Source organism: Piliocolobus tephrosceles, chromosome 11 (genome assembly GCF_002776525.5).
Source record: "Piliocolobus tephrosceles isolate RC106 chromosome 11, ASM277652v3, whole genome shotgun sequence".
NCBI classification, from domain to species: Eukaryota; Metazoa; Chordata; class Mammalia; order Primates; family Cercopithecidae; genus Piliocolobus; species Piliocolobus tephrosceles.
In genome coordinates, this window is record NC_045444.1 from 86,667,102 (window position 1) to 86,691,154 (window position 24,053).

The 24,053-nt window shown below is 37.2% G+C and overlaps 1 protein-coding gene across 3 annotated transcripts in view; it reads left to right on the forward strand.

Moving 5' to 3' along the window:
• Positions 1 to 24,053, forward strand: part of SGO2 (shugoshin 2) — a 53,716-nt gene that overhangs the window by 6,515 nt on the left and 23,148 nt on the right. For all 3 annotated transcript variants that reach the window (XM_023218397.2, XM_023218406.2, XM_026454502.1), the window contains exons 4-5: positions 75 to 152; positions 6,567 to 6,652. In XM_023218397.2, the coding sequence (XP_023074165.1) occupies positions 75 to 152; positions 6,567 to 6,652 (164 nt within the window). The remainder of the gene's footprint in view (positions 1 to 74; positions 153 to 6,566; positions 6,653 to 24,053) is intronic.

Sequence of the window (24,053 nt, forward strand, 5' to 3'; positions counted from 1 at the left end):
TTCATAAACGCTTGATATTATAAAACATTCCAAGTCTTAACTGATTAAAACGGGTCTTTATTTTACATGTGCAGAATAAGAAGCTTATAGACATAGAAGCTCTCATGAACAATAACTTGATAACTGCAATTGAAATGAGCAGTCTTTCTGAGGTAAGTAGAATTTATATGTAAATAGTGTCATTCTTTAGATTACAGAGGATCACTGAGATTAAATAACATCAAGGTTGGAGATTCATATTTCAAGTTTTGTGCAAAGGACTGATGATAATATCAGTTTTAACTGGCTAACAGCATATTATCATTTTGTATAATTGGTTATTGAAAATGTCATATGAAAATCAGGTTTTTATTAAAAGTAACAGGATTAGACAGGTTAGTGGAACATACTGGCTCCTAAATGGGCTAAGAAACATGAAGACATTAGTAGAAAGGAAGCATTTTAAGTGAGGAAAGACTTTGGGGTTTTTGTTTGTTTGTTTTAAAGATGAACACAATTGAAAAACTGGGGAAGAAAATAGAGGGTGGTCCTACTTTATACTCTTTTCTAAAACAAATTCTGAATTTCCCAAATTCTTTTCATGTGGTTCTTTTTGGAAAATTCAGAGGGCTGAGGTCAACATCTAGATTAAGGAAAAGTAAAAACTGGACAGCAGGTAGATGGAGAAGCTGGAGGTGAAGGCATAGTATACAATCTTGGTAGCTACCTTCTTGAACTTACTATTTAACAGACTAACTTTTGTATACCAAGCTTTAAAATTCTTTTTCTTTCTGGTTGTTATTAAGTCGGGCAGGTGATGGGTCATATAGACATACTGTTCTAACATCAGAACGAGATAAGAAAAGTATAGAATAAAGTTTCACACATGCTTTTGTCCGCCTTCGGCTACTTTTTTCTCCATTCTCTCTTCTCCTTGTACCTCATGCAGGTGATTGCTTTCATCTGTTTCTTTATATAAAAACAAACAAATAAAAAAATATTTTCTTACTTTTGTTCTTTACACAAAAGATAGCATGCTATACCAGATGTTCTATACCTTACTTTTTATGTGACATATCTTGGGGATTTCTCCAAATGATTACATGGAGTGATTCCTCATTCTCTTTCGGTGCTGCTTTGGATAGATCTAGAGTGGACTTGTAATCTACCTCACTAGGCTCCTGTTGTTGGACACTTGGGTTGTCCTTTGCTGTTGGCTTGTGTTAGTGTAGAGTGCCTTTCCCTCTTGCATCATTAACTTTTTTTCTCCCTTCTGAATTATTCCCATCAGGATGCAAAAATGTTACCATCTCTCATCTTAAACAAACAAACAAATAAACCTCTTATTCCACCTACTTCCCAGCTACTATCTCAGCTCTCTTCTTGCCTTTACAGCAAAGCTTTTTGAGAGATTTATTCACTATCTCTGGTTTCTCTTGATCCCATTCCAACTGGGTTTTCACCACCAATCCACCAAATCCTGAAAGTTACCATTGATGTCCATGTTGCGAAAACCCATGGATAATTCTTGGTTCTTATATTGACTTCTCATGACTTTTAGAATACTACACTCTACTAAGTCTCTTCCTACCCTTCTGGCTATTCATTTTCAGTCTGTTTGCTGGTTTCTCTTTGTTTTCCTAAGTTTTGGAAATGCCTTATGACTCAGTTCTTGGACTTCTCTTTTCTATCTACATTCACTCCTCCTAAATAATTTTATTCTATCTTATGGTTTTAGTTACTACTGTACACTGATGACTTTCAAATTTATAACTCCAGCCTGACCATCTCCTCTGATCTCCAGACGATTTATATCTAATTACCTGCTTGGCATCTGGACATCTAAAAGGCATCTCAAATTTCACATTTGCCACCAAACCAGTTCCTTATGAGATTTTCATCTAAGATAATCACAACTCTCTTTTCCTATCTTTTTCTCACACCCTATATCTGATGCTTTGGCAAATCATTTTAGTTCTGCCTTCAAAATCAGTCTACAGTTCTACCAGTTCTCACAACCCTCTTTCACTACCCATGTCCAAGGCACCATTATCTCTCACTTACATATTGTATTAATAATAGCATCCCACCTTGGCCTTCTTTTTCTCTTGTTTCTCTATGTATTCTCTTCTTATTATAACAGCCAGAATGATCCTGTTAAAATGTTAGTCTTTGCTTGAAACTCTCCAGTGAAGTCTTATCTATTGCTTGATATGATCTGAAAACTGAAACTCTTTGTTATTTCTTCCACCTCATTTACTACTCTCCTGTTTCTTCCACTCCTTAACCTTTTCAGTGCCGTTCTCTTCCCACTCCCTCAAACAGAGGTAAGTTGCTACTGCAGTGCTTTTGTACATATTCTGTCTGCATGCGACAAGTTCTTATCCTTCAAATGTTGACTCAAAAGTGACTACAGTGAAGTCTTCCCTAGCAACTCTGCATAAATTTAAACACTCCCAACCCTTGTACCAACATTTCATATCCTGCTTTTCTTCTTTCATCTTTCTCCTTAACACTTAACACTGTATGACAATTTTGTTTATTGTTTATCCCAGCAGAATGTAAGCTTTTTGAGTGCAGGGATGTCTTTACCAGAACAACATCTAGAACATAGTACAATGCAATACACATATATAAAATATTAGGTAGTGTTTCCCCAGTAAGAATGATGCTTGTTTTATATATAAATAAGTAAGGTACGTATGTTTCCTGTAGTCCCTCTTTGATTGAGTTTTCTAAATAAAAATAATGCCAAGTAATGGAAGTATCTTTTTAGCATGATGATGATGTGGTCTTTTTAAGTGTCTTAGTATGATTATTTATTTTAGTAACTTTCCTAATTTTACATTTCTGTAATAAACTTCAGAAGTGATTTATTTTTCTTTTAATGAGCTGCTGAATTCTTTTTTGCCAGTTTTGTTTAGGATTTTTCTATTGTTAGTTATAAGTGAGGACTCTGAGGTTTTTTTTCTATGCATAGAAAAAAACATAAGACCATACAGTCTTTAGGCATTGATAACAATTATATATATACTAAGCTCATAAAAAGAATTTGGATGTCTTTCTTCTTCTGTGTTCTTGAAAAGTGATACAGTATTAAAATTGTTTTTCTTTAAAGTTTTGGTAGAATTATTCTGGGAAACCATCTGGACCTGGGACTTTTTTGATGAGAGTGATAGTAGCTCTTTGTCGACTTTATTTATCCTATGGATATTGGTCCCCTTAGGAAAAGGTCTTTCTTTCGTATTTAGTTTTATTGAATTATTTTTCCTTAGAAAGTTATCTGTTTAATCTAAGCTTTTTAATTAATATTCACAGAGTTGACCAGAGTAGTCTGTCATTATTCTTTAATTTCGTCTGTGTTGTATTTCCCCAGTGTATTTGGGCTTTTATTTGTCTATCCTCCCCCTGCCCCCCCCACTATCTTAGGTTGTTGTGGTTTTTCTATTTTATTTTATTCTTTTTTGAAAGAACCATCTTTCTAATTTAATGTTTGATGTTTCAAACATTTTTGCTTTTATTTTTAATAAGTTATTTTGCCTTTTTGTGGTTCATTGTTACTTTTCTAACTTCGAGTCAATGCTTTTTTTATTGTTAACTGTAGGTAAGATGCCATTTCTCTCTCAATACTTTCGATTTTTTAAATTGTCTTTAGTTTTGAGAATTTTGACTTTGATGTGTTTTGCCATGAACTTCCTTGGGTTTATCTTTTTGAGGTTCACTCAGCTTCTTGAATTTGTAGGTTGATGTCTTTATCAAGTTTGGAAAAATGTTCAACCATTATGTCCCCAAATACTTTTCCAGTCCTGAACTCTTTCTCCTTCTCCTTTCCTTCTAGGACTCTGATGACATGAATGTTTTATCTTTTTTGCTATTCCACAAATCCCTAAACCCTCTGTTATTTTTTTCAGTCTCTTTTCTGTCTTGTTCAGTTTGGGTAATTTCTATTGTTCTATCTCCAAGTTCACAGATTTTTCCCCTTTTTGTTTTCTTGGTTTTGCTGTTGAGCCCATTTAATTTGTTTTATTTGGTAATTACATTTTTCAGTTCTGAGCTCCATTTGGCTCTTTACATCTATTTGTTTGCTGAGATGTTCCATTTTTTCATTTGTTTTAAGCATGTTAGTAATTGCTTGTTGAAGCATTGTTATGATACCTTTTTTAAAATCTTCGTCAGATAATTCCAACATTTGTGTCATCTCAGTGTTGCTATCTATTATCCTTTCTCATTCAAATTTAGAGTTACCTGATCTTTGGCATGACGAGTGATTGATTTTTGATTGTATCTTCGGACATTTTAGGTGCATTATAAGACATTGGATCTTATTTCCATCTTCTGTTTAAGGAGACCTCCTTTGACACTACACTGGTGGTAAGGGGAGATGCTGCCTACTGCCAAGTGGGTACTGAAGTTTAGACTTCCCATTCAGCCTCTGTTGACAACACTGTGGTGGGCATAACTGATGAGTGGAGCTGGGAGTTCAGGCTGACACCACTGTGGCTGGAACAGGGAAGGGCACCTCATTACTTTCATGGCCTCTGCTGACATGAGGATGAGGAGGATAATGAAGGGGGGAGGTTGTTACTCGTGAAGAGTGATGAAAATCCTAGTTCTTTATTAAACCACTTCTATCCCCACCATAGAGGAGAGGGAGGGGAACTCCTTCCTATCACTGAATGGGAATGTATAGCATATATACATTTTATTTTCTGTATATTATGATGTTTTTACATCTTTTAAAATATTATTGGCTGGAGACATTGCCCTTCTCAGGGCTAGCCAATTTTTAGAGATAGCAAGGGACCAGCCAGGAGCTTGTCTTTTGTTTTAGTCTGTTTTCTGCTGCTATAACAGAATACCACATACAGGGTAATTTATCATTTTCTTTTCTTTTTTTCATTTGAGATTTCATTCTCTAAAAAGACTGGGTAATTTATAAAGAACAGAGATTCATTTGGTTCACAGTTCTGGAGGCTAGGAAGTTCAAGAGCATGATGCTAACATCTGGTATGTGTCATCCCATGATAGAAGGTGCAAGGGCGAGAAAGCATGCAAGACAGAAAAGGAGACCAGACTCCTGTAACTAACCCACTCCTGCAATAACAGCATTAATCCATTCGTGAGGGCAGAGCCCTCATGACATAATTACCTCTTAAAGGTCCTGCCTCTTAATACCATCACAATGGTAATTCAGTTTCAACATGAGTTTTGGAGGAGACATTCAAACCATAGCACTTTTGATATGCAAGCTAACTAATCCAGAGCCATACCTCCCCTGTCTGGCCCTTATATCTCAGGAGGCAATGGTCCTCTGCTTCGATTGTCCCTGGGTCAGGTACTAGGCAACCAGGGACCTACCTCTCCTATGTCTTAGAGCCTACCAGAATTATTCAAACTAGCCAATTCTAGACTATTCACCCTGCCCTGCCTTGCCTTTCCTGTGGAAACTCCGGTAATAGGCTCTGGCCTAAACCTTCCCCTCATTCCCATCTTCTGCCTCTTGACCATCCTAGTGTCTTTTCTGTGTGGCTCTGCATGGCCTGCTGTACCTCTTGTCTCTAGGACCTGTGAGTATAATAAACTTTATTTTTTTCCTGAGTCTCTGCCTTCTTTTAATGGCTGCACCCAACTGACCATCTCATAAAAAGAATATGAAACAGGATGGAGATCCAAATATGTCCTCCACTAAAATTGCTGGGCGGGGATGTACTCTTAACACTGGGCTGTCCCAAGCCTTTTTTGATGGTACCCCAGATTTGGAAAAGAGTTGTCTTATTATAGCCTGGTGAGTGTGGAAGTTTAGGTTCCCCATTTGATCTTTGCGTTTTTGTCAAAAATTAGTTGGCCAAATATATGTGAATCCATTTCTGGACTCTCTGTTCTATGTCATTGATCTATTTGTCTATGATTATGATAACACTATACTGTCTCAATTACTGTAACCCTCCTAACTTTTTTCTTTTTCAAAGTTTTTGTTGTTGTTGTTGTTTTAGCTATTCTAGGTCTTTTGCATTTTCATATGAATTTTAAAATCAGCTTGATAATTTGGCGCCATTCCCTTGTTTCTATTACAGCTTAGCTCTGTAATAAGAAACATGGTTGTGTGTTGCCTAATTTTCTGGTCTTTATTAATAATTAAAAACATGTTTGTATCTGAAAATTTAGAAATGAGGATAAGCAAATATATAAAAGATATATTAAAATCACCCAGATTTTGAATTTTAAAAGGCCATTAAAAGATGTATTATAAAATTCAATAAAATATTACATAACACATACATAGACATGAACATATTGCATGTATGTAAAGATATTGTATTTGTGTAGGTATAGTCATGTATTTATTCCTACACATGGAGGAATGTTGAGGTTATTTACCAAAATATTGGCAGTGATTATCTTTCGTTGGCATAATTAAGGATGAACTGTGTTTTAACCTTATCACGTTATTCTCATTAAACTATTAAAAGCAAATGCAAGAAATGTTCTTTTACTATTAATGTCATTGTATAATTTGGTACTGTGATAACTAACATGATTTAATAAGGTTAGAAACTTTCTGTTTTCTTTATTCTTTTCAAAAATAGTTCCATCAGAGTTCCTTTCTACTGTCAGCTAGCAAGAAGAAACGAATTAGTAAACAGTGCAAGTTGATGCGTCTTCCATTTGCAAGGTAAATATGGGCTTGAATTACACTAGTTCAGAGTATATAGATTTTATTTTATTTTATCTTATCTTATCTTATTTTATTTTATTTTATTTTGTTTTATTTTATTTTATTTTTTTGAGGCGGAGTCTTGCTCTGTCGCCCGGACTGGAGTGCAGTGGCCGGATCTCAGCTCGCTGAAAGCTCTGCCTCCCAGGTTTACGCCATTCTCCTGCCTCAGCCTCCCGAGTAGCTGGGACTATAGGCGCCCGCCACCTCGCCCAGCTAGTTTTTGTATTTTTAGTAGAGACGGAGTTTCACCGTGTTAGCCAGGATGGTCTCGATCTCCTGACCTCGTGATCTGCCCGTCTCGGCCTCCCAAAGTGCTGGGATTACAGGCTTGAGCCACCGCGCCCGGCCCAGAGTATATAGATTTTATATAACACAATTAGTGTTTGTATTGTACAATGTTCAGGATCATCAACCTGTAGTTATCTACTAAGGTAGAAATGAGGTAGTTTGTAGTGTCTTGCTATAGGTTGTTTCTCTAGGAATTTGAGGAAACTTACACTCAATCCCCAAACCAGGTTTATTTGTAATGCCTTGCCACTTTACAGTTCTTTTTTTTCTTTTCATCTAGTTCACACCTGGCCTCGTATTGATCTTTCCTGGGTAAATCTGATGACTGTTTCTACCTTTATTATCTTGTGTACTGTCCTAAGCTTTAAAATTAACTTTTGTCAGCTGGCCGGGCATGATGGCTCATGTCTGTAATCCCAGCACTTTGGGAGGCTGAGTTGGGAGGATCACGAGGTCAGGAGATCAAGACCATCCTGGCTAACACAGTGGAACCCCATCTCTACTAAAACTACAAAAAATTAGCCAGGTGTGGTGGCGGGTGCCTGTAATCCCAGCTACTCAGGAGGCTGAGGCTGGAGAATGGCGTGAACTCAGGAGGCAGAGCTTGCAGTGAGCCGAGATTGCGCCACTGCACTCCAGCCTGGGTGACAGAGCAAGACTCATTCTCAAAAACAAAACAAACAAAAAAAAATTAACTTTTGTCTTTGCTCTTCTCCTCCTGTCCACAATTCTTATTTTTGATTAATTTGATTATTAAGTTATAGAAAGCACCCTATTTCAAATCTATCATTTTACAAGTCAGTCAGTGACGCTCAGAAAGGCAAAATGATTGAATGAATTGATAGCATTGACCAAAATCCTCTTATCTCTTTTAGAAATGTTCTTTCTATTATATATAACTTATAGATTTAATGCTTTTACTTAAGTGTACAAGTAAATGTACTTATTTATTGAAATGCTATCTATGCCATAGTAAAAACTCTCATATTTACTGTATCACTTTCTATTCATTATAGTTAGTTCCACTGACTTGCCTATTATGTGTGTTACTACCATTTTATACCAGTACATTTTAATTGTTATAATTTTAAAATAGTAAATTTTGTTGTTTATTAGATCCTTAGTAGTTTTTCAAAAGTATGTTGTCATTATGCACATATTGTTTCATATAGATATGCAAATCAAGTGTCAACTTATCCTCCAAAAAATTGTATTGTGTGTTTTTAAGTGAACTTTTGTTGGAATTATATTATACACATTCAGACATGGTGGATTTTCACCAAGTGAACACTGTTGTGTAACAAATACCCAGAACAAGAAACAGAATATTACCAACATCTCAGATACTTCCTTGTGTCCCTTTCTAGTCATTACCCACTACCCAACACCTACCCAAGGATAAATATTATGCTGACTTCTAATTATAAATTGATTAATTTTGCACGGTTTTGAACTTCATATAATGAAATTATACAGTATGTATGTTTGTCTCTGTCTTATTTTGCCCAGCATTGTTTGTGAGATTCATCCATATTGCTGTATGTAGTTGTGAATTATTTGTTCTCATTGCTGTATAGTATTCCATTATATGATTATACTACAATGTATCCATTTTTCTTATGGTGAACATTTTGTTGGTTTTCCAGTTTGTTTCTTTGAGACAGAGTCTTGCTCTGTCACCCAAGCTGGAGTGCAGTGGCACAATCTCGGCTCACTGCAACCTCCACCTCCTGGGTTCAAGTGATCCTCCTGCCTTAGCCTCCCAAGTAGTTGGGATTATGGGCACTCACCACTCTGCTTGGCTAATTTTTGTATTTTTAGTAGGGACAGGATTTTACCATGTTGGCCAGGCTGGTCTCACTCCTGACTTCCAGTAATCCTCCCACCTCGGCCTCTGAAAGTGCTGGGATTACAAGCATGAGCCACCACACCTGACCTGGTTTTCTAGTTTTTATCTATTACAAATAGGGCTGCCACATATATGCCTTTTGATGAAGGTATGCACATATTCTGTTAGGTATATAGTGTGGAGTAGAATTACTTGGGATATATATTTATATCTCTTTGGCTTCAGGAGAAACTGCTAAGTAGTTTTATAAAGGAGTTATACCAATATACATTATTACTAACAATATGTGAGGATTCCTGTTGTTCTGTATCCTCAACAATTCTTGTTATTGTCTGTCTTTTTCATTTTAGTCATTTTGAGGGGTGTGTAGTGGTATCATGTTGAGGTTTTATTTTTAATTTTCCTGATAACTAAGAAGTTAAGTATCTTCATATGTTTACTTTCTGTTGGGTTATCTGTCATATTTTTTAAGGCGTTCTTTGTATACTTTTTTTTGTATGTAAGACAGGGTCTCACTTTGTCACCCAGCCTGGAGTACAGTGGTGCAATCTCACCTCACTACAGCCTTGACCTCTCAGGCTCAAGCGATCCTCTCTCCTCAGTCCCCCAAGTAGCTGGGACTACACGTGCATGCCACCATGCCTGGCTAACTTTTGTACTTTTTGTAGAGACAGGGTTTTGCCATGTTGCCCAGGCTAGCCTTGAACTCCTGAGCTCAAGTGATCTGCCCACCTCAACCTCCCAAAGTGCTAGGATTATAGGTGTCAGCCACTATGCCTGGCATATTCTTTGTGTATCTTCTATTCTGTGGCTTGCCCCTTTGCTCTCTTAATGATGTCTTTAGATGAAAAGTAGCTCTTTATGAAATCCAACTTTGTTTGCGGCGGGGAGGTGTGTATCTTCTCCCTCACCCCCCTTTTCGGTTACTAACTTTTGTGTCCTTTAAAGAAAATCTTTATTGGTTCTGGTCCTAAAATGGCAGCGTAAAATAAGCTGGCTTCTCTTGCCCCAACAAAAACAAACAAACAAATACAGTGCCAAGATCTTCCACCAGCAACAGTCCAGAGCTCAAGCTAGATGAGATACTTCCTGAGGCCAAAGAGAGGTGGAAAAACTCTTGAGCAGATGGTAGGAGAACTGCACTTACACATGTGCGATGCCCCTCCCTCCCATTCTGCCAGGCCCCAACTGTGCGGAAAATCTCCCCTCAACTCACAGTTTCTGTACTGGAAAAAGCAAAATTGAAATGGTCAGCCAGCTTCCCCACCTTCTTCAGTTCCCTGTCAGGAGAACTGTCCTTCCCTTAACTGACGGGTAGTATTGTGACTGCCTGAAGGGAGAAATATCCTGAGGACAGGCAGAGACAAACAAGCAAGGCTGGACTACAATCCCCAGCCCAGAAACTCTGCTCTGTAACTCAGCCAAAGGAAGCGCCAAATGAGAGTGGTTGTAGGAGGTACATTCCCCAGGTCCCCTGGGTGTGAACTCCTAGCTAGCCTTCCCACACTGCTGTCCTAAACCCTTTGGGACCTCCCCCATTTTGGGACAGGCAGTGGTCAAACCATTTACTAGCTCCAATGTGAACCTAGGTTGAAGGCACCACCTAGAGCCAAAAAGGAGGCAGCAAACTAGCAGTAAAGATTTGCTAAGCAGATATATTCAATAAAATCCAAAACAAGCTGGACAAAGCAAACTGGAATAAATAACTAATCCTTCAAGGCAAAGACATAGACATATATGCACAAGAAACTACAGCAAACAAGGAACCATGACCTTCCCAAAAGGACAAAAGGCAGAAATTTAGTGATTCTAATGAAGTGGCAATTTGTGAGTTCTTGGACCAAGAATTCTAAATAGTAGTTTTAAGGAAACTCAGTGATCTCCAAGATAACACAGAAAAGCAGCTCAGAAATTTATCAGAGAAAATTAACAAAGAGATTAAAATAATAAAAAAAAGTCAAACAGAAATCCTGGAACTGAGAAATACATTTGCTGAACTATAAAACTCTTTAGAGGTTCTTAATAGCAGAATGAACCAAACAGAGGAAAGGATCAGTGAGCTGGCTATTTGAAAATACACAGTCAGAGAAGAAAAATAAATAGAAGGAAAAGGAATGAAGAGTGTCTGCAAGATACAAAAAATTACCCCAAAAGACCAAATCTAAGAATTATTAGTGTTTAAGAGAGAGCCGAGCATGAGCAAGGCATAGGAAGCTTATTCAAAGAAATAATAACAGAAAATTTTTCAAGACATGAGAAAGATATACATATCCAGGTAAAGGAAGGCCTGAGAACACCAAACAGATTCAATGCAAATAAGACTACTCCAAGGCATATAATAATCAAACTCTCAAAGGTCAAAGACAAAGAGAAGATCCTAAAAGCAATGAGAGATAAGAAGCAAATAACAGATAAAGGAGCTCCAATTCATGGAGCAACAGACTTCTCCACAGAAACCATGCTGGCCAGGAGGGAGTAGAACAACATTTTCAAAGCACTCAAAAATTGTCATGCAAATTTAAAGGAGAGCTAAAGTCTTTCACGCATAAACAAAAGCCAAGGAAACTGACCACCACCAAGACCCATCTTGCAAGAAATGCGGAAGGGAGTTCTTCAATCTGAAAGAAAAAAACACTACCATGCAAAAGGAAAATTTTTAAAGTATAAAACCCACTGGTAAAATTAAGTACACAGACAAACCCAGAATACTTTGTTAACTGTATTTATGGTGTGCAATCCACTCAAACTCTAGTATGAAGCCCTAAAGATAAATGTATCAAAACTATACCAACCTGTTAATAGATAAGATATGTAAATTGATACAACTAAAAGACAAAATGTTGGAGGATGGAGTTAAATTATAGAATTATTTTGTGTGTTTTTATGTAAATTGTCTCAGTTCTTCAATTAAAAGCCATAGAGTAGCTGAATGGATAAATAAATGAGACCTACCTATGTGCTGCCTACAAGAAACCCACTTCACCTATAAAGACACATACAGACTGAAAGTGGAGAAGGGCTGGAAAAAGATATTCCGTGCAACTAGAAAACAATAAAGAGCAAGAGTAGCTGTACTCATAGCAGATAAGATAGACTACAAAGACTGTAAAAACTGGCAGTGAAGGAGGGTCACTATATGATTAAAGGGTCAATTCAACCAGAGGATATAATAATTATAAATATCTATGCACTCAACTCTGAAGCTCCATATAAAGCCAACATTAATGGATGTAAAGGGAGAGAGAAACTGCAATACAGTTATAGTAGGGGGCTTTAACATCCTACTGTCAGTAGTGGACAGATCATCCAGACAGAAAATCAACAAAGAAACAGTATAAACTGCACACTAGATACAGTAGTTCTAACTGACATCTACAGAACATTTCACCCAACTGCTGCAGAATACACATTCTTTTCATCAACACATGGAATATTTTTCAGAATAGACCATATCTTAGGCACAAACAGGTCTGTACAAGTTCAAAAAAATATAAATCATATCCAGTATCTTCTCTGACCACAATGGAAGAAAACTGGAAATCCATAATGAGAGGAACTTTGGAAAATACACACACAAATGGAAAATAAACAACATGTTCCTAAGCAACCAGTGGGCCAAAGAAGAAAGTAAGAAGGAAATTAAAAGATTTCCTAAATGAAAAGGGAAATACAACATAGCAAAGTGTATGGGGTATGGCAAAAGCAATACTGAAAGGGAAGTTCATAGCAATAAATGCCTATGTCAAAAAAGGAGAAACATTTCCAATAAACAACCTAAAAATACATGTCAAGGAATTAGAAAAGCAAGAACAAGGCAAATCCCAAGGTAGCAGAAGAAATAGTAAAGATCAGAGCAGAAATAAATAAAATTGAGACTAAAAAAGTATAGAAGATAAACAAAATGAAAAGTTGGTTTTTTGAAAAGATAAACAACATTGACAAACCTTTAGCTAGACTGAGAGAGAGGACTATAATAAATAAAATCAAACAAGAGATGAGATATAACTCAGACCTCAGAAATATAATTATTAGAGATGATTATGAATAATTATACACCAACAAATCACAAAATGTGGAAGAAATGAATACATTTTTGGACACATATAACCTACCAAGATTAAACCATAAAGAAATAGAAAACCTCAACAAACCAATAACAAGTAATGAGATTGAAGCTATAAGAAAAACTCTCCCATTGAAGAAAAGCCCAGGCTGGGGCACAGTGGCTCACACCTATAATCCCAGCCCTTTGGGAGGCCAAGGCATGAGGATTGCTTGAGGCCAGGAGTTTGAGACCAGCCTGGGCAATATAACAAGATCCAGTCCCTAAAAAATAAAAAATTAGCTGAGTGTGGCGGCTAGTCCTATGGTCCCAGCTACTCAGGAGGCTAAGGTGGGAGGACTGCTTGAGCCTGGGAAGTTGAGGCTGCAGTGAGCCGTGTTCACACCACTGCACTCCAGCTCTGGTGACAGAGCAACACCCTGTCTCAAAAAAAGAAAAGCGCAGGACTTGATGGATTCACTGCTGAATTCTACCAAAAATTTAAAGAACAGTGATGATGAATTCCACTAAAATGCTTTGAAAAGGAGGGAATACTTCCAAACTCACTCTACAAGGCCAGCATTACCCTAATACCAAAACCAGACAAGGACACAATGAAAAGAGAAAACTACAGACCAATATCACTGATGAACATAGATGCAAAAATCCTCAACAAAGTATTAGCAAGTCAAATTCAACAACACATTAAAAAGAACATTCACCATGGTCAAGTGAGATTCATGCTAGGGTTGTAAGGATGGCTCAGCATGTACATGAATCAATCAGTGTGATTCATCACATTAACAGAAACAAGAACAAAAACTGTATGATTATTTCAATAGATGCCAAACAGCTTTTGGTAAAATTCAACATCCCTTTTTGATACACCAAAATGGGTGTAAAAAGAATATTCCTAAAAATAGTAAAGACCATCTATGATGAACCCACATCTAGCATTGTACTTTGAAGACTGGAACAAGACAAGAATGCCCACTTTCACTGCTATTCAATGGAATGCCTGAAGTACTGGCCAGAGCAACTAAGCAAGAAAAGAAAATAAAGGGCATCCACGTTGGAAAGGAAGGAGTCAAATTAGCCTTGTTTGCAGATGGCCTGATCTTATAAAGACTCCACTGAAAAGCTGTTAGGACACATAAGGGAATTCAGTGAAGTTGCAGGATGCAAAATCAACATAATTAGTAGCATTTATATGTGAACAATCAGAAAAAGAAGTCAAGAAAGCAATCCCATTTATCATAGCTACAAAAAATATGAAATACCTAGGAATCAATCTAACCAAAAGAAGTGAAAGTTCTATAGAAGGAAAATGACAAAACCCTGATGAAAGAAATAGGACACCAAGAAAGGGAAGATATTCCATGCTTATGGATTGGAAGAATTAATACTGTTAAAATACTACCCAAAGCAATTTACAGATTCAATGCAATTCATATCAAAATACCAATGACATTCTTCACAGAAATAAGGGGGGAAAATCCTAAAATTTATATGGACCCACAAAAGACCCTGAGTAACCAAAGCAATCGTGAGCAAAATGAACAAAGCTGGAGGCATCACATTACATGACTTCAAAATTTATTACAAAGCTGTAGTAACCAAAAGAGCATGGTACTGGCATAAAAATGGACATAGATACCAATGGAACAGAGAACCCAGATATAAATGCATTCATTTAAAACCAACTCATCTTCTACAAAGCAGAAACTTAAAAAGGAATAGTGTCTTCAATAAATGGTGCCGGGAAAACTGGATAACTATATGTAGAAGAATGAAACTAGACTCCTCTCTCTCACCATACACAAAAATCAAATCAAAATGGATAAAAGATTTGAATCTAAGACCCAAAACTATGAAACTATTAGAAGAAAACATTGGGGAAACACTTCAGGACTTGATCTGGGCAAAAATGTCTTGTGTAAGACCTCAAAAGCACAGGCAACCAAAGCAAAAATAGACAATTAAGATTATTACATCAAGCTAAAAAGCTTCTGCACAGCAAAGGAAACAATCAACAAAGTGAAGAGACAGCCCATATAATGTGAGAAAATATTTGCAAACTGTCTCTCTGAGAAAGGATTAATAACCGGCATATATTGGGAGCTTAAACAACTAAGTAGCAAAAAAGAAAAAAAAAAAAAAAAAAAAAAAAACTGCTTGCAAAAAGGGGAATCCTCATATACTGGTAGGAATGTAAATTAATATAGCCACTATGCAGAATAGCATGGAGGTTCTTCAAAAAACTAAAAATATAACTTCCATATGATCTAGCAATTCCATTGTTGAGTATATATCCAAAAAAAAAAAAAGGAAATCAGTATATCAAAGAGCTATCTGCACTCCCATGTTTATTGCAGCACTATTCACAATAGCCAACATGTGGAATCAACCTAAGCACCCATCAACAGATGTGTGGATAAAGTATGGAAGATATATATATACAATGGCATATTACAGTTGTGTGTCACAGTGCTCAGCTTTATTTTATATTCTTAAATGATATTCTGAATGTTACTGGGTTTTGTTTGTTTGTTTTTTAAGTGCAAGCAAGTTTACTAGTGAAGTTAAGGAGTAAAGAAAGGCTACTCCATAAGCAGAGCAGTGGCATGGGCTGTTCAACCAAGGTTACTTGTAGTTATTCCTTGATCATATGCTAAACAAGGGGTGGATTATTCATAAGTTTTCTAGGAAAGAAGTGGGCAATTCCTGGAACTGAGGTTTTCTCCCCTTTTAGACCATATAAGGTAACTTCCTGACATTACCATGGCATTTGTAAATTGTCATGGTGCTGGTGGGAGTGTCTTTTAGCATGCTAATAAATTATAATTAGCATATAATGAGCAGTGAGGATGACCAGAGGTCACTTTTATCACCATCTTGGTTTTGGTGGGTTTTGGCCGGCTTCTTTACTGCATGCTGTTTTATCAGCAAGGTCTTTGTGACCTGTACCTTTTGCTGATCTCCTGTCTCATCCATTGACTAAGAATGCCTTAACCTCCTGGGAGTGCAGCCCAGTAGGTCTCAGCCTTATTTTATACCTCTGATATATCTGCCCCCTCCCCTCCTTTTACAAGGGAATCCTTAATCCTAAGGGTTGTAGAGGGATGAAAATTCATCTTGTGTAACTTCTTCAGGCTGAATAGGGGTGATGATATTCCTGCCTAACTGTTAGGGTCTCTTGTATTCGGGTAGAGAGGAGCTCAGTCAGAAGGCAACAGTATGGTGAGGGCCATTCATAACTCTTGAGTTCTGACAAAAGGTGATACCTGGAAGATTAATAAGTGTTCCATTTCAGAAAACATTAAGGGAGCCCATCCTGCATTCCTACATAAGGAGTACAACAGCAATGTATTCTACAACAGTAAAGCAAAATAAGTAAAATTATCCCAAGTAAACTAAATAAGAAGACTTTCCATGAACTGGGCAATTGTTGGAACCAAGCTAATAGGGAGTCACTAACTGATTCCAAAACATGTCCAGAATTAGAATACTGATAGAGATTTCTACATTACCTGTCCCTCTTGTTTCTTTTGAGCAGCAGCCAGAGAACACTGATGGGCTCACAGGAATAAGCAGAGTCTAAAAAGAACATAAGTTCTTTTTAAATTGGCTTTGATGGAATGCTGTTCCATAAAGAATCTCAGATGAGACTTTTTTAAAGCTGAGCCCAGCCATGGGTTTGTACCCTCCAATACCTAGAACTTGAGTAAATTCCTCTCTTCCTGAGGTCCCAAGATAACTTGGGGCTCCTGGGCCTGTCAGAAAATGACATTATTTACTTACAGGTCAAGAAACCTGTGCAGGGATTGTGTAGACAAGGTATGAGGCCAGTTTTCCCAATGGGCCTTTATTGGCTCTCTAAGTCAAATTTGATTCCTTAAAGGAAAGCACACCATTCCAGTCAATGCCTTGGTAAAATAACCAGTTTTTCCAACTGTGTCCTGTTGCACAAGAAAACAGATTCTTATTGTACTTATACAAACAACTATATTGCCATAAATTAAGAATATTCACAACTAGTTTTCAAATTCTGAAGAAATCAGGTAGAGAGAAACAAACATGCTCCAAATTTTGTTAACAGGAGTATAATTTACTCAATTTTTAAAAGCTATAAATAGCTCAAAAGAAAAATTTTGTTTACACTAAAAAACAAAAGAAAGGATCATCAATGTTTCAAGCAAAAAGTCAAAAAAGATTACTTCAGACTTGCATTAGTTTAGTTCATGCAGTTAAATACTGTCCTATTTAATATTCATGAACATTTCCACTCTCCATGAGTACTGAAAGTTTTTTCCTCTGTTCTAATGTCACAATCTCCAAAGTTACTAGAAACTTGCATTCAGGAGCACCTGTCAAAGTCCTATAGCTGATTATAAACTATCTTTTGAAGAGGATGAAAACAAGACAATTATCTGTAGGTGACAAAAAGTCTTAGTTAGACAGCCATTATTAAAGCCACAATTGACAAGGTAATTTTGGTTTCTTCTATGACATACAACAATTTTACATAATAGTTATAATGATTAATAACATACACTAAACCATATCAAAGTTATAGGAATTTTCTATAATTTTGGAACACATACCAGTAACATTTATATAAGCACAAAAAAAGGCAAACACTGTTTCATATTCGACAGTGTTTCCTGTAAGATTTTCATACCAAATAAGCCAAATTTCACCACTGCATTAGTGCATTATTTATGTCAAACTCAATTCTTAATAAAACCTTATACACAAATGTATTCAATCTTCAGTTTGACCATAAGGTAAGACTCTCAAACCTTTTACAACCCTTTAAAAATTTTTTTTTTTAAAGAGCAGATCAGTGCTCTAAGAAAAACCTGTTATGCTTTTATTCTAATGTTCAATTTATGGAAAGACTGAATAATACGCCTTTAACTTTAGCTAATATGTTCTCACACAGAACTTTTTTACAAGATTAATTTTTCACAAACCTCCACAACTTGCTCGAACCTTCAGCTTTATCCTATCTAATTCAAAACAATCCTTTAACCCTCTAAATGAGGCAAACAAAATTCACATTCCCATGACTTTTTATAATATTTTCCCAAAGATTAGTTATGTCACATGAACCAAAAGGCATTACACTTTTTACTTTTCTGACAAAATGTTTTATTTAAGCGCTTATTATTTTTAAGCCAGTTAAAGCCCTTTCATATCACACACACCACACACATAAATACACAGACAGATAAAAGAAGATCCAGTAGTTGTAAGATTTTTCGTTTGCTAGTTTTTAAGTTTCCATTTCAAGCATACAGTATCTAGGGCCTAATAAGCAGGTATAGCTAGCTGGAAGGCAAAATAAATCCCTCCAAATTAAGGGTCCCATTTTTATACCAGATCCTGGATCCCAAAAAATGAGAAATGCTACAGAACAAGACAGTACAATGATTTTACTATGCATTTTTTACAAAGCAACCCAAAACCAATCAGCCCATTCTGTGATTAGCCCATCCCCCAGGGGAGTATTATTTCTCAGTGGTAGTGGGAGGTGAGGACACTCCATACCTTCCAGGTGGTCAAGAGCATGCTTTTCTGATCCAAACATGCAAAGAGCCGAGTATCCCTGCCATACTGCCATTAGCTATCCCCAGAAACATATTTCCTACCAAATTATTACACACCAATGTTCTCTCATAATGCAAAGAATTTCTGATACCCCCAAAAGTCAAAAACATCAGATAACACAATGCAAAACAGAATACAGCCTTAGATTTTGAGAGAGATCTATCAACTTTCAGTTCCTGGGGTTTCATGAGGTAAACAGGTTTTTCCCAAAACAGGGTCTGTGGCGCTGCCTCTGTTTTCCCCAAGGAGTCTCAAGCTATTAGAGCTTGAATATCCGCTTTTTTTGTTTGTTTGTTTGTTTTGAGACGGTGTCTCACTCTTGTCGCCCAGGCTGGAGTGCAGTGGTGCAATCTTGGCTCACTGCAACCTCCACCTTCTGGATTCAAGCAATTCTCCTGCCTCAGCCTCCTGAGTAGCTGGGATTACAGGCACCCACCACCAAGCCTGGCTAATTTTTGTACTTTTAGTAGAGATGGGGTTTCACCACGTTGGCCAGGCTGGTCTCGAACTCCTGACCTCAGGTGATCTGCCCACCTCGGCCTCCGAAAGTGCTGGGATTACAGGCTTGAGCCACGTCCTTAGTCGAATATCTGCTTTTAATTATCTACTGACTTTTAGTCATAGGGCTCTTTTATAAAGTCCTTTTAAATCTCTTACTACCTGATTTTAGCCAGGCCAAGCAGCCAATATTTCTTGCTTTTGAATTTTACCAAAGATAACCTCCCAGGTGAAACCAAAAAGCCTAAAGTTATGACTTAACCACGAATGTACAAAGTATTTTCAAAGAGGTGGTAAGCAGTTTTTACAAGATCTAGAATCTCCAAAGGTAGCTCAGAGAAAGGAAGATTCAAGAAGGGAAGCCAGAAGTCATACATGTAGGGGAAGAGAATCAACAAATGATAAAGATCACACAGATATCAGCCAGAAAGTACTCATTCCCTAAGCTGGGAATTGGACCCAGGCTGTGATGGTGAAAACACAAAGCCTTAGCCAGTAAGCTACAGCATTGGGCAGTTTCCATTGCCCTTCCCAGAAAGACCCTACAGCAGCCAATTTTGAGCTTGCAAAGGCTTTTAACTGCTCAAAACAATTTTTAGAGCTGACTGTGACATCAACTCCAAAACTCCTGGCCAAGAGAGAGGGGGAGAGAGAGAGAGACAGAAAGATTGCCTGTGGCAAAGTGGGGAAGGCAAAGAGCTCAGGGAAGCCAGAGAAAGACCCACTCATTGCAATGACACTGAATCAAAAGTTCAGGTGGCCACTTGTCAGTTGCGAAGGATCTTTTCCAGAAGTCCCATCAGCTCTCAGGTTTCCCCCTTTAGGGGAGGAAAAAGCTCCCATGTCCCATGAACCTGTACATGCCTAATCCTGTCACCCACAGCCATCTGCAAAGAGTGGAAGGCAAATTAATCCAAAGAGAAGAGTGGTTAACATCCCATAATTCCAAATTCGTTCTTAGCCAAGAGGGACTTTACTGATGGGGGGCCTCTAATCTCTAATCCCTACATCTTAGAAGGGACTCTAACCCTCATAAGTTGGGCCTCAAACTTATGCAAGTGAAGCATCCTTGCCTTTTATTAAGAGGGACCTTTAACCTACTCTGTCTTAGGAGAGACTCTAACTCCCCTAAGTTGGGCCTCTAACCCAATCCCATCCTTTACCTGGGCACCCCACCACTTACCCAAAGTTGGCCAGTTGGTGCTGCGGTCTATTTCCTTTGGGTCAGGGGTCTCCTCAGTATCGTCCCTTCATGGTTTGCCGGGAAGGTGTTATTGGAAAGCGTCCTGATCCAGACCCCAAGAGAGGGTTCTTGGATCTCACGCAAGAAAGAATTCAAGGCAAATCCTTAAAGTAAAAGCAAGTTTATTAGGAAAGTAAAGGAATAAGAAATGGCTACCCCATAGGCAGAGAAGCTCTGCTTTTTAAATTTAATATTCTTCTTAATGTTAGTATATAGCAATATAATTTTTGGATATTGACATTGTTTCCAGTGACCTTGCTATTCTAATAGTTTGTGAATATAATTTTACTATTTGTGAATAAGGGCAGTTTTATTCTCCCCAACCTCCTAGTATATTGGCTTTTCTTTTATATTTATTTATTTATTTCCAGGTTTTGGCTTTTATTTTTTCCTATGTTGCATTGGCTACTTTTTTTTTTTTTTTTTTTTTCCTTTTTTGAGACAGAGTCTCACTCTGTCACCAAGCTTGAGTGCAATGGTGTGATCTCGGCTCACTGCAACCTCCGCCTCCTGGGTTCAAGCGATTCTCCTGCCTCAGCCTCCTGAGTACCTGGGACTACAGGCACACACCATCATGCCTGGCTAATTTTTGTATTTTTAGTAGAGACGGGGTTTCACCATGTTGGCCAGGGTGGTCTCAATCTCTTGACCTTGTGATCTGCCCACCTTGGCCTCCCAAAGTGCTGGGATTACAGGCATGAGCCACCATGCCTGGCCAGCTACTTGTTAAATATTGAATAAAAGAAGTAAGAACAGGCATTCATATTGTGTTCCCATTATTAAATATTGTATTCCTGTTATTAAATATTATGCCTGCTGTTGTGTTTTTGTAGATTCTCTTAATCAGATTATGAAAATTTCCTTGTACTTTCAGTTTGCTGAGAGTTTTTCATGAATAGCTACTGAATTTTATCAAATGCTTTTTCTGTCACTGAGTAGATACTAATTTTTTCTTTTTTCTATTAATGTTATGGATTTTTAATATTTTTTATTCATATAATGACTTATAAGGATTTTTTAATGTTAAACCACAATTTCATTTCTACAATGAACTGCTCCTGATGAAGTATCCTTTTGATATGCCACAAAATTGTAATTGCTAATTTTTAAAAAAGATTTTTGCATCATTTTACATCATTGTATGTTGATGAAAATGATTTATAATTTTTGTTTCTTGTAATAGATTTTGTCAGGTTTTTGTATTTATAGTATGCTGGTCACTGTAAATGAATTAAGTGCACCTCTTTTTCTGTTTTATGGTAGTATTTGTGTAGGATATGTTTTTTTTTTTTTTAATGTTTAGAAGTTATCTGGGCTTGCTTGTAGTTTTCTTGTGGAAAAGGTTTTGGTAACATCTCTTTTTTTTTGAGATGGAGTTTCACTCTTGCAACCCAGGCTAGAGTGCAATGCTGCGATCTTGGCTCACTGCAGCCTCTGCCTTTCGAGTTCAAGTGGTTCTCCTGTCTCAGCCTCCCGAGTAGCTGGGATTACAGATGCCCACCCCCACGCCCAGCTAAATTTTGTATATTTTGTAGAGACAGGGTTTCGCCATGTTGGCCAGGCTGGTGTTGAACCACCTGCCTCGGCCTCCCAGTGTGCTGGGATTACAGGCATGAGCCACCATGCCTGACTTAACATCTCATTTTTTTAATAGGTATAAGAATATTCAGATTTCCTATTTCTTCTTATGTTAGGTTAAATTGTTTTAAAGAATTTGACCATTTCATCCAAAATTACTGGCATAAAATTGTCCATAATATTATCAAGTTATGTGCTTAATGTGTTTTGGGTATGTAGTGAGGTTTTCTTCTTCTTTCTCAGTACTGGTTATTTGTGTTTCATCACTGTTTTTCTTAATTAGTCTTGCTCTAGAGGTCTGTCAATTTTATTCATCTTTGTGAAGGTCCCATTTGGAGCTATGTTGTTGTTTTAGTATATTTGTTTTCTATTTCATTGATTCTGTTTCTTATTATTTCTTTCCTTCTTTCTGTTTTGCTTTTCTTTTCATTATTATTACTCTTATTAGTTGCTTCTTGGGATAGATTATCAATTTTCAGCCTCTCTTTTAAAAAAATAAGCATTTCAGGTTATTTTCCTATAATCACTGCTTTAGCTGTGTTCCACAATTTTTTTTTTTTTTTTTTTTTGAGACGGAGTCTCGCTCTGTCGCCCGGGCTGGAGTGCAGTGGCCGGATCTCAGCTCACTGCAAGCTCCGCCTCCCGGGTTTACGCCATTCTCCTGCCTCAGCCTCCAGAGTAGCTGGGATTACAGGCGCCCACCACCTCGCCGGGCTAGTTTTTTGTATTTTTAGTAGATACGGGGTTTCACTGTGTTAGCCAGGATGGTCTCGATCGCCTGACCTCGTGATCCGCCCGTCTCAGCCTCCCAGAGTGCTGGGATTACAGGCTTGAGCCACTGCGCCCGGCAATTTTTGTTTATTTTGTGATGAGTTCTCATGTGCTGTTGCCCAAGCTGGACTTGATCTCCTGGGTTCAAATGATCCTCCTGCTTTAGTCTTCTGAGTAGCTGGGACTACAGGCATGCATCATCAGTCTCCTAGATTCACAGTTTTTGATATACCATATCATTATTTAGTTCAAGATTTTTTTTCTGATTTTTTATTTGACCCTATGGATCACTTACAAGTATATTGTTTAATTTCTAAGCTGATGGGTATTTTTATTTTTACTTTTTGTTGTTGATGTCTAGCTTAATTCCACTATAATTAGGGACCATAATTCAAATGAATTTAGATTTTTGAAGTATCTTGGGAATTTCTTTAGGACAAAGATTGATCTAATTTGGTAAGTATTTGGGGTGCACATGAGAAAAACATGTATTTTGCAATTGTTGAACCTTGTATTTTATGTATGGCAGCCATGTCTAGTTTGTCAATTATAGTCTTCCATATCCTTCCTGCTTCTGTTGTCTGTTTATTCTATCAGTTATTGAGAGAAGTTTATTAAAGTCTACCATTATGATTATGGATTCATCTGTTTCTCCTTTTAGTTTTCTTATTTTTTGCTGTATGTATTTTAAAGCTATTATTATGTACTCACATTTAGGACTGATTTATTTTTCTGATTTCTAGCAATGGTTCCTGCTTTAAAGTCTATTTTGTTTGATATAATATTTCCATGATATATCTTTTTCTATACCCTCACTTCAAATTCTGTTATATTTAAAATGCTATATAGGTCCATCAGGTGTCATTTCATCATCTTCAGGCATCTATCTCTTTCTATTGAAAAGTTAGCACCTTTCCTACAAGCTGAGGAAGTTCCCTTTTTTCTGGTTTTCTGAGTTTTTATAATAAATTTGTATTGAATTTTATCAAATGATTTTTTTGCATTTGTAGAGAGAATCATTATTTTTCTCCTTTGTTTTATTAATACAGTGACTTCAGTGGATTTTCTAATGCAAACTTTGCGTTCCTGAAAAAAAATTCCAATTTGTTATGATGTATTATTCTTTCTATATATTGCTGGGTTTGATTTGCTAATGTTTTCTTTAAAATTTTGTACTATGTACATAAGGGATATTGGTCTTTTTTTTTTTTTTTTTTAATACTTTAAGTTCTAGGGTACATGTGCATAACGTGCAGGTTTGTTACATATGTATACATGTGCCATGTTGGTGTGCTGCACCCATCAACTCGTCAGCACCCATCAATTCATCATTTATATCAGGTATAACTCCCCAGTGCAATCCCTCCCCCCTCCCCCCTCCCCATGATAGGCCCCAGTGTGTGATGTTCCCCTTCCCGAGTCCAAGTGAGCTCATTGATCCGTTCCCACCTATGAGTGAGAACATGCAGTGTTT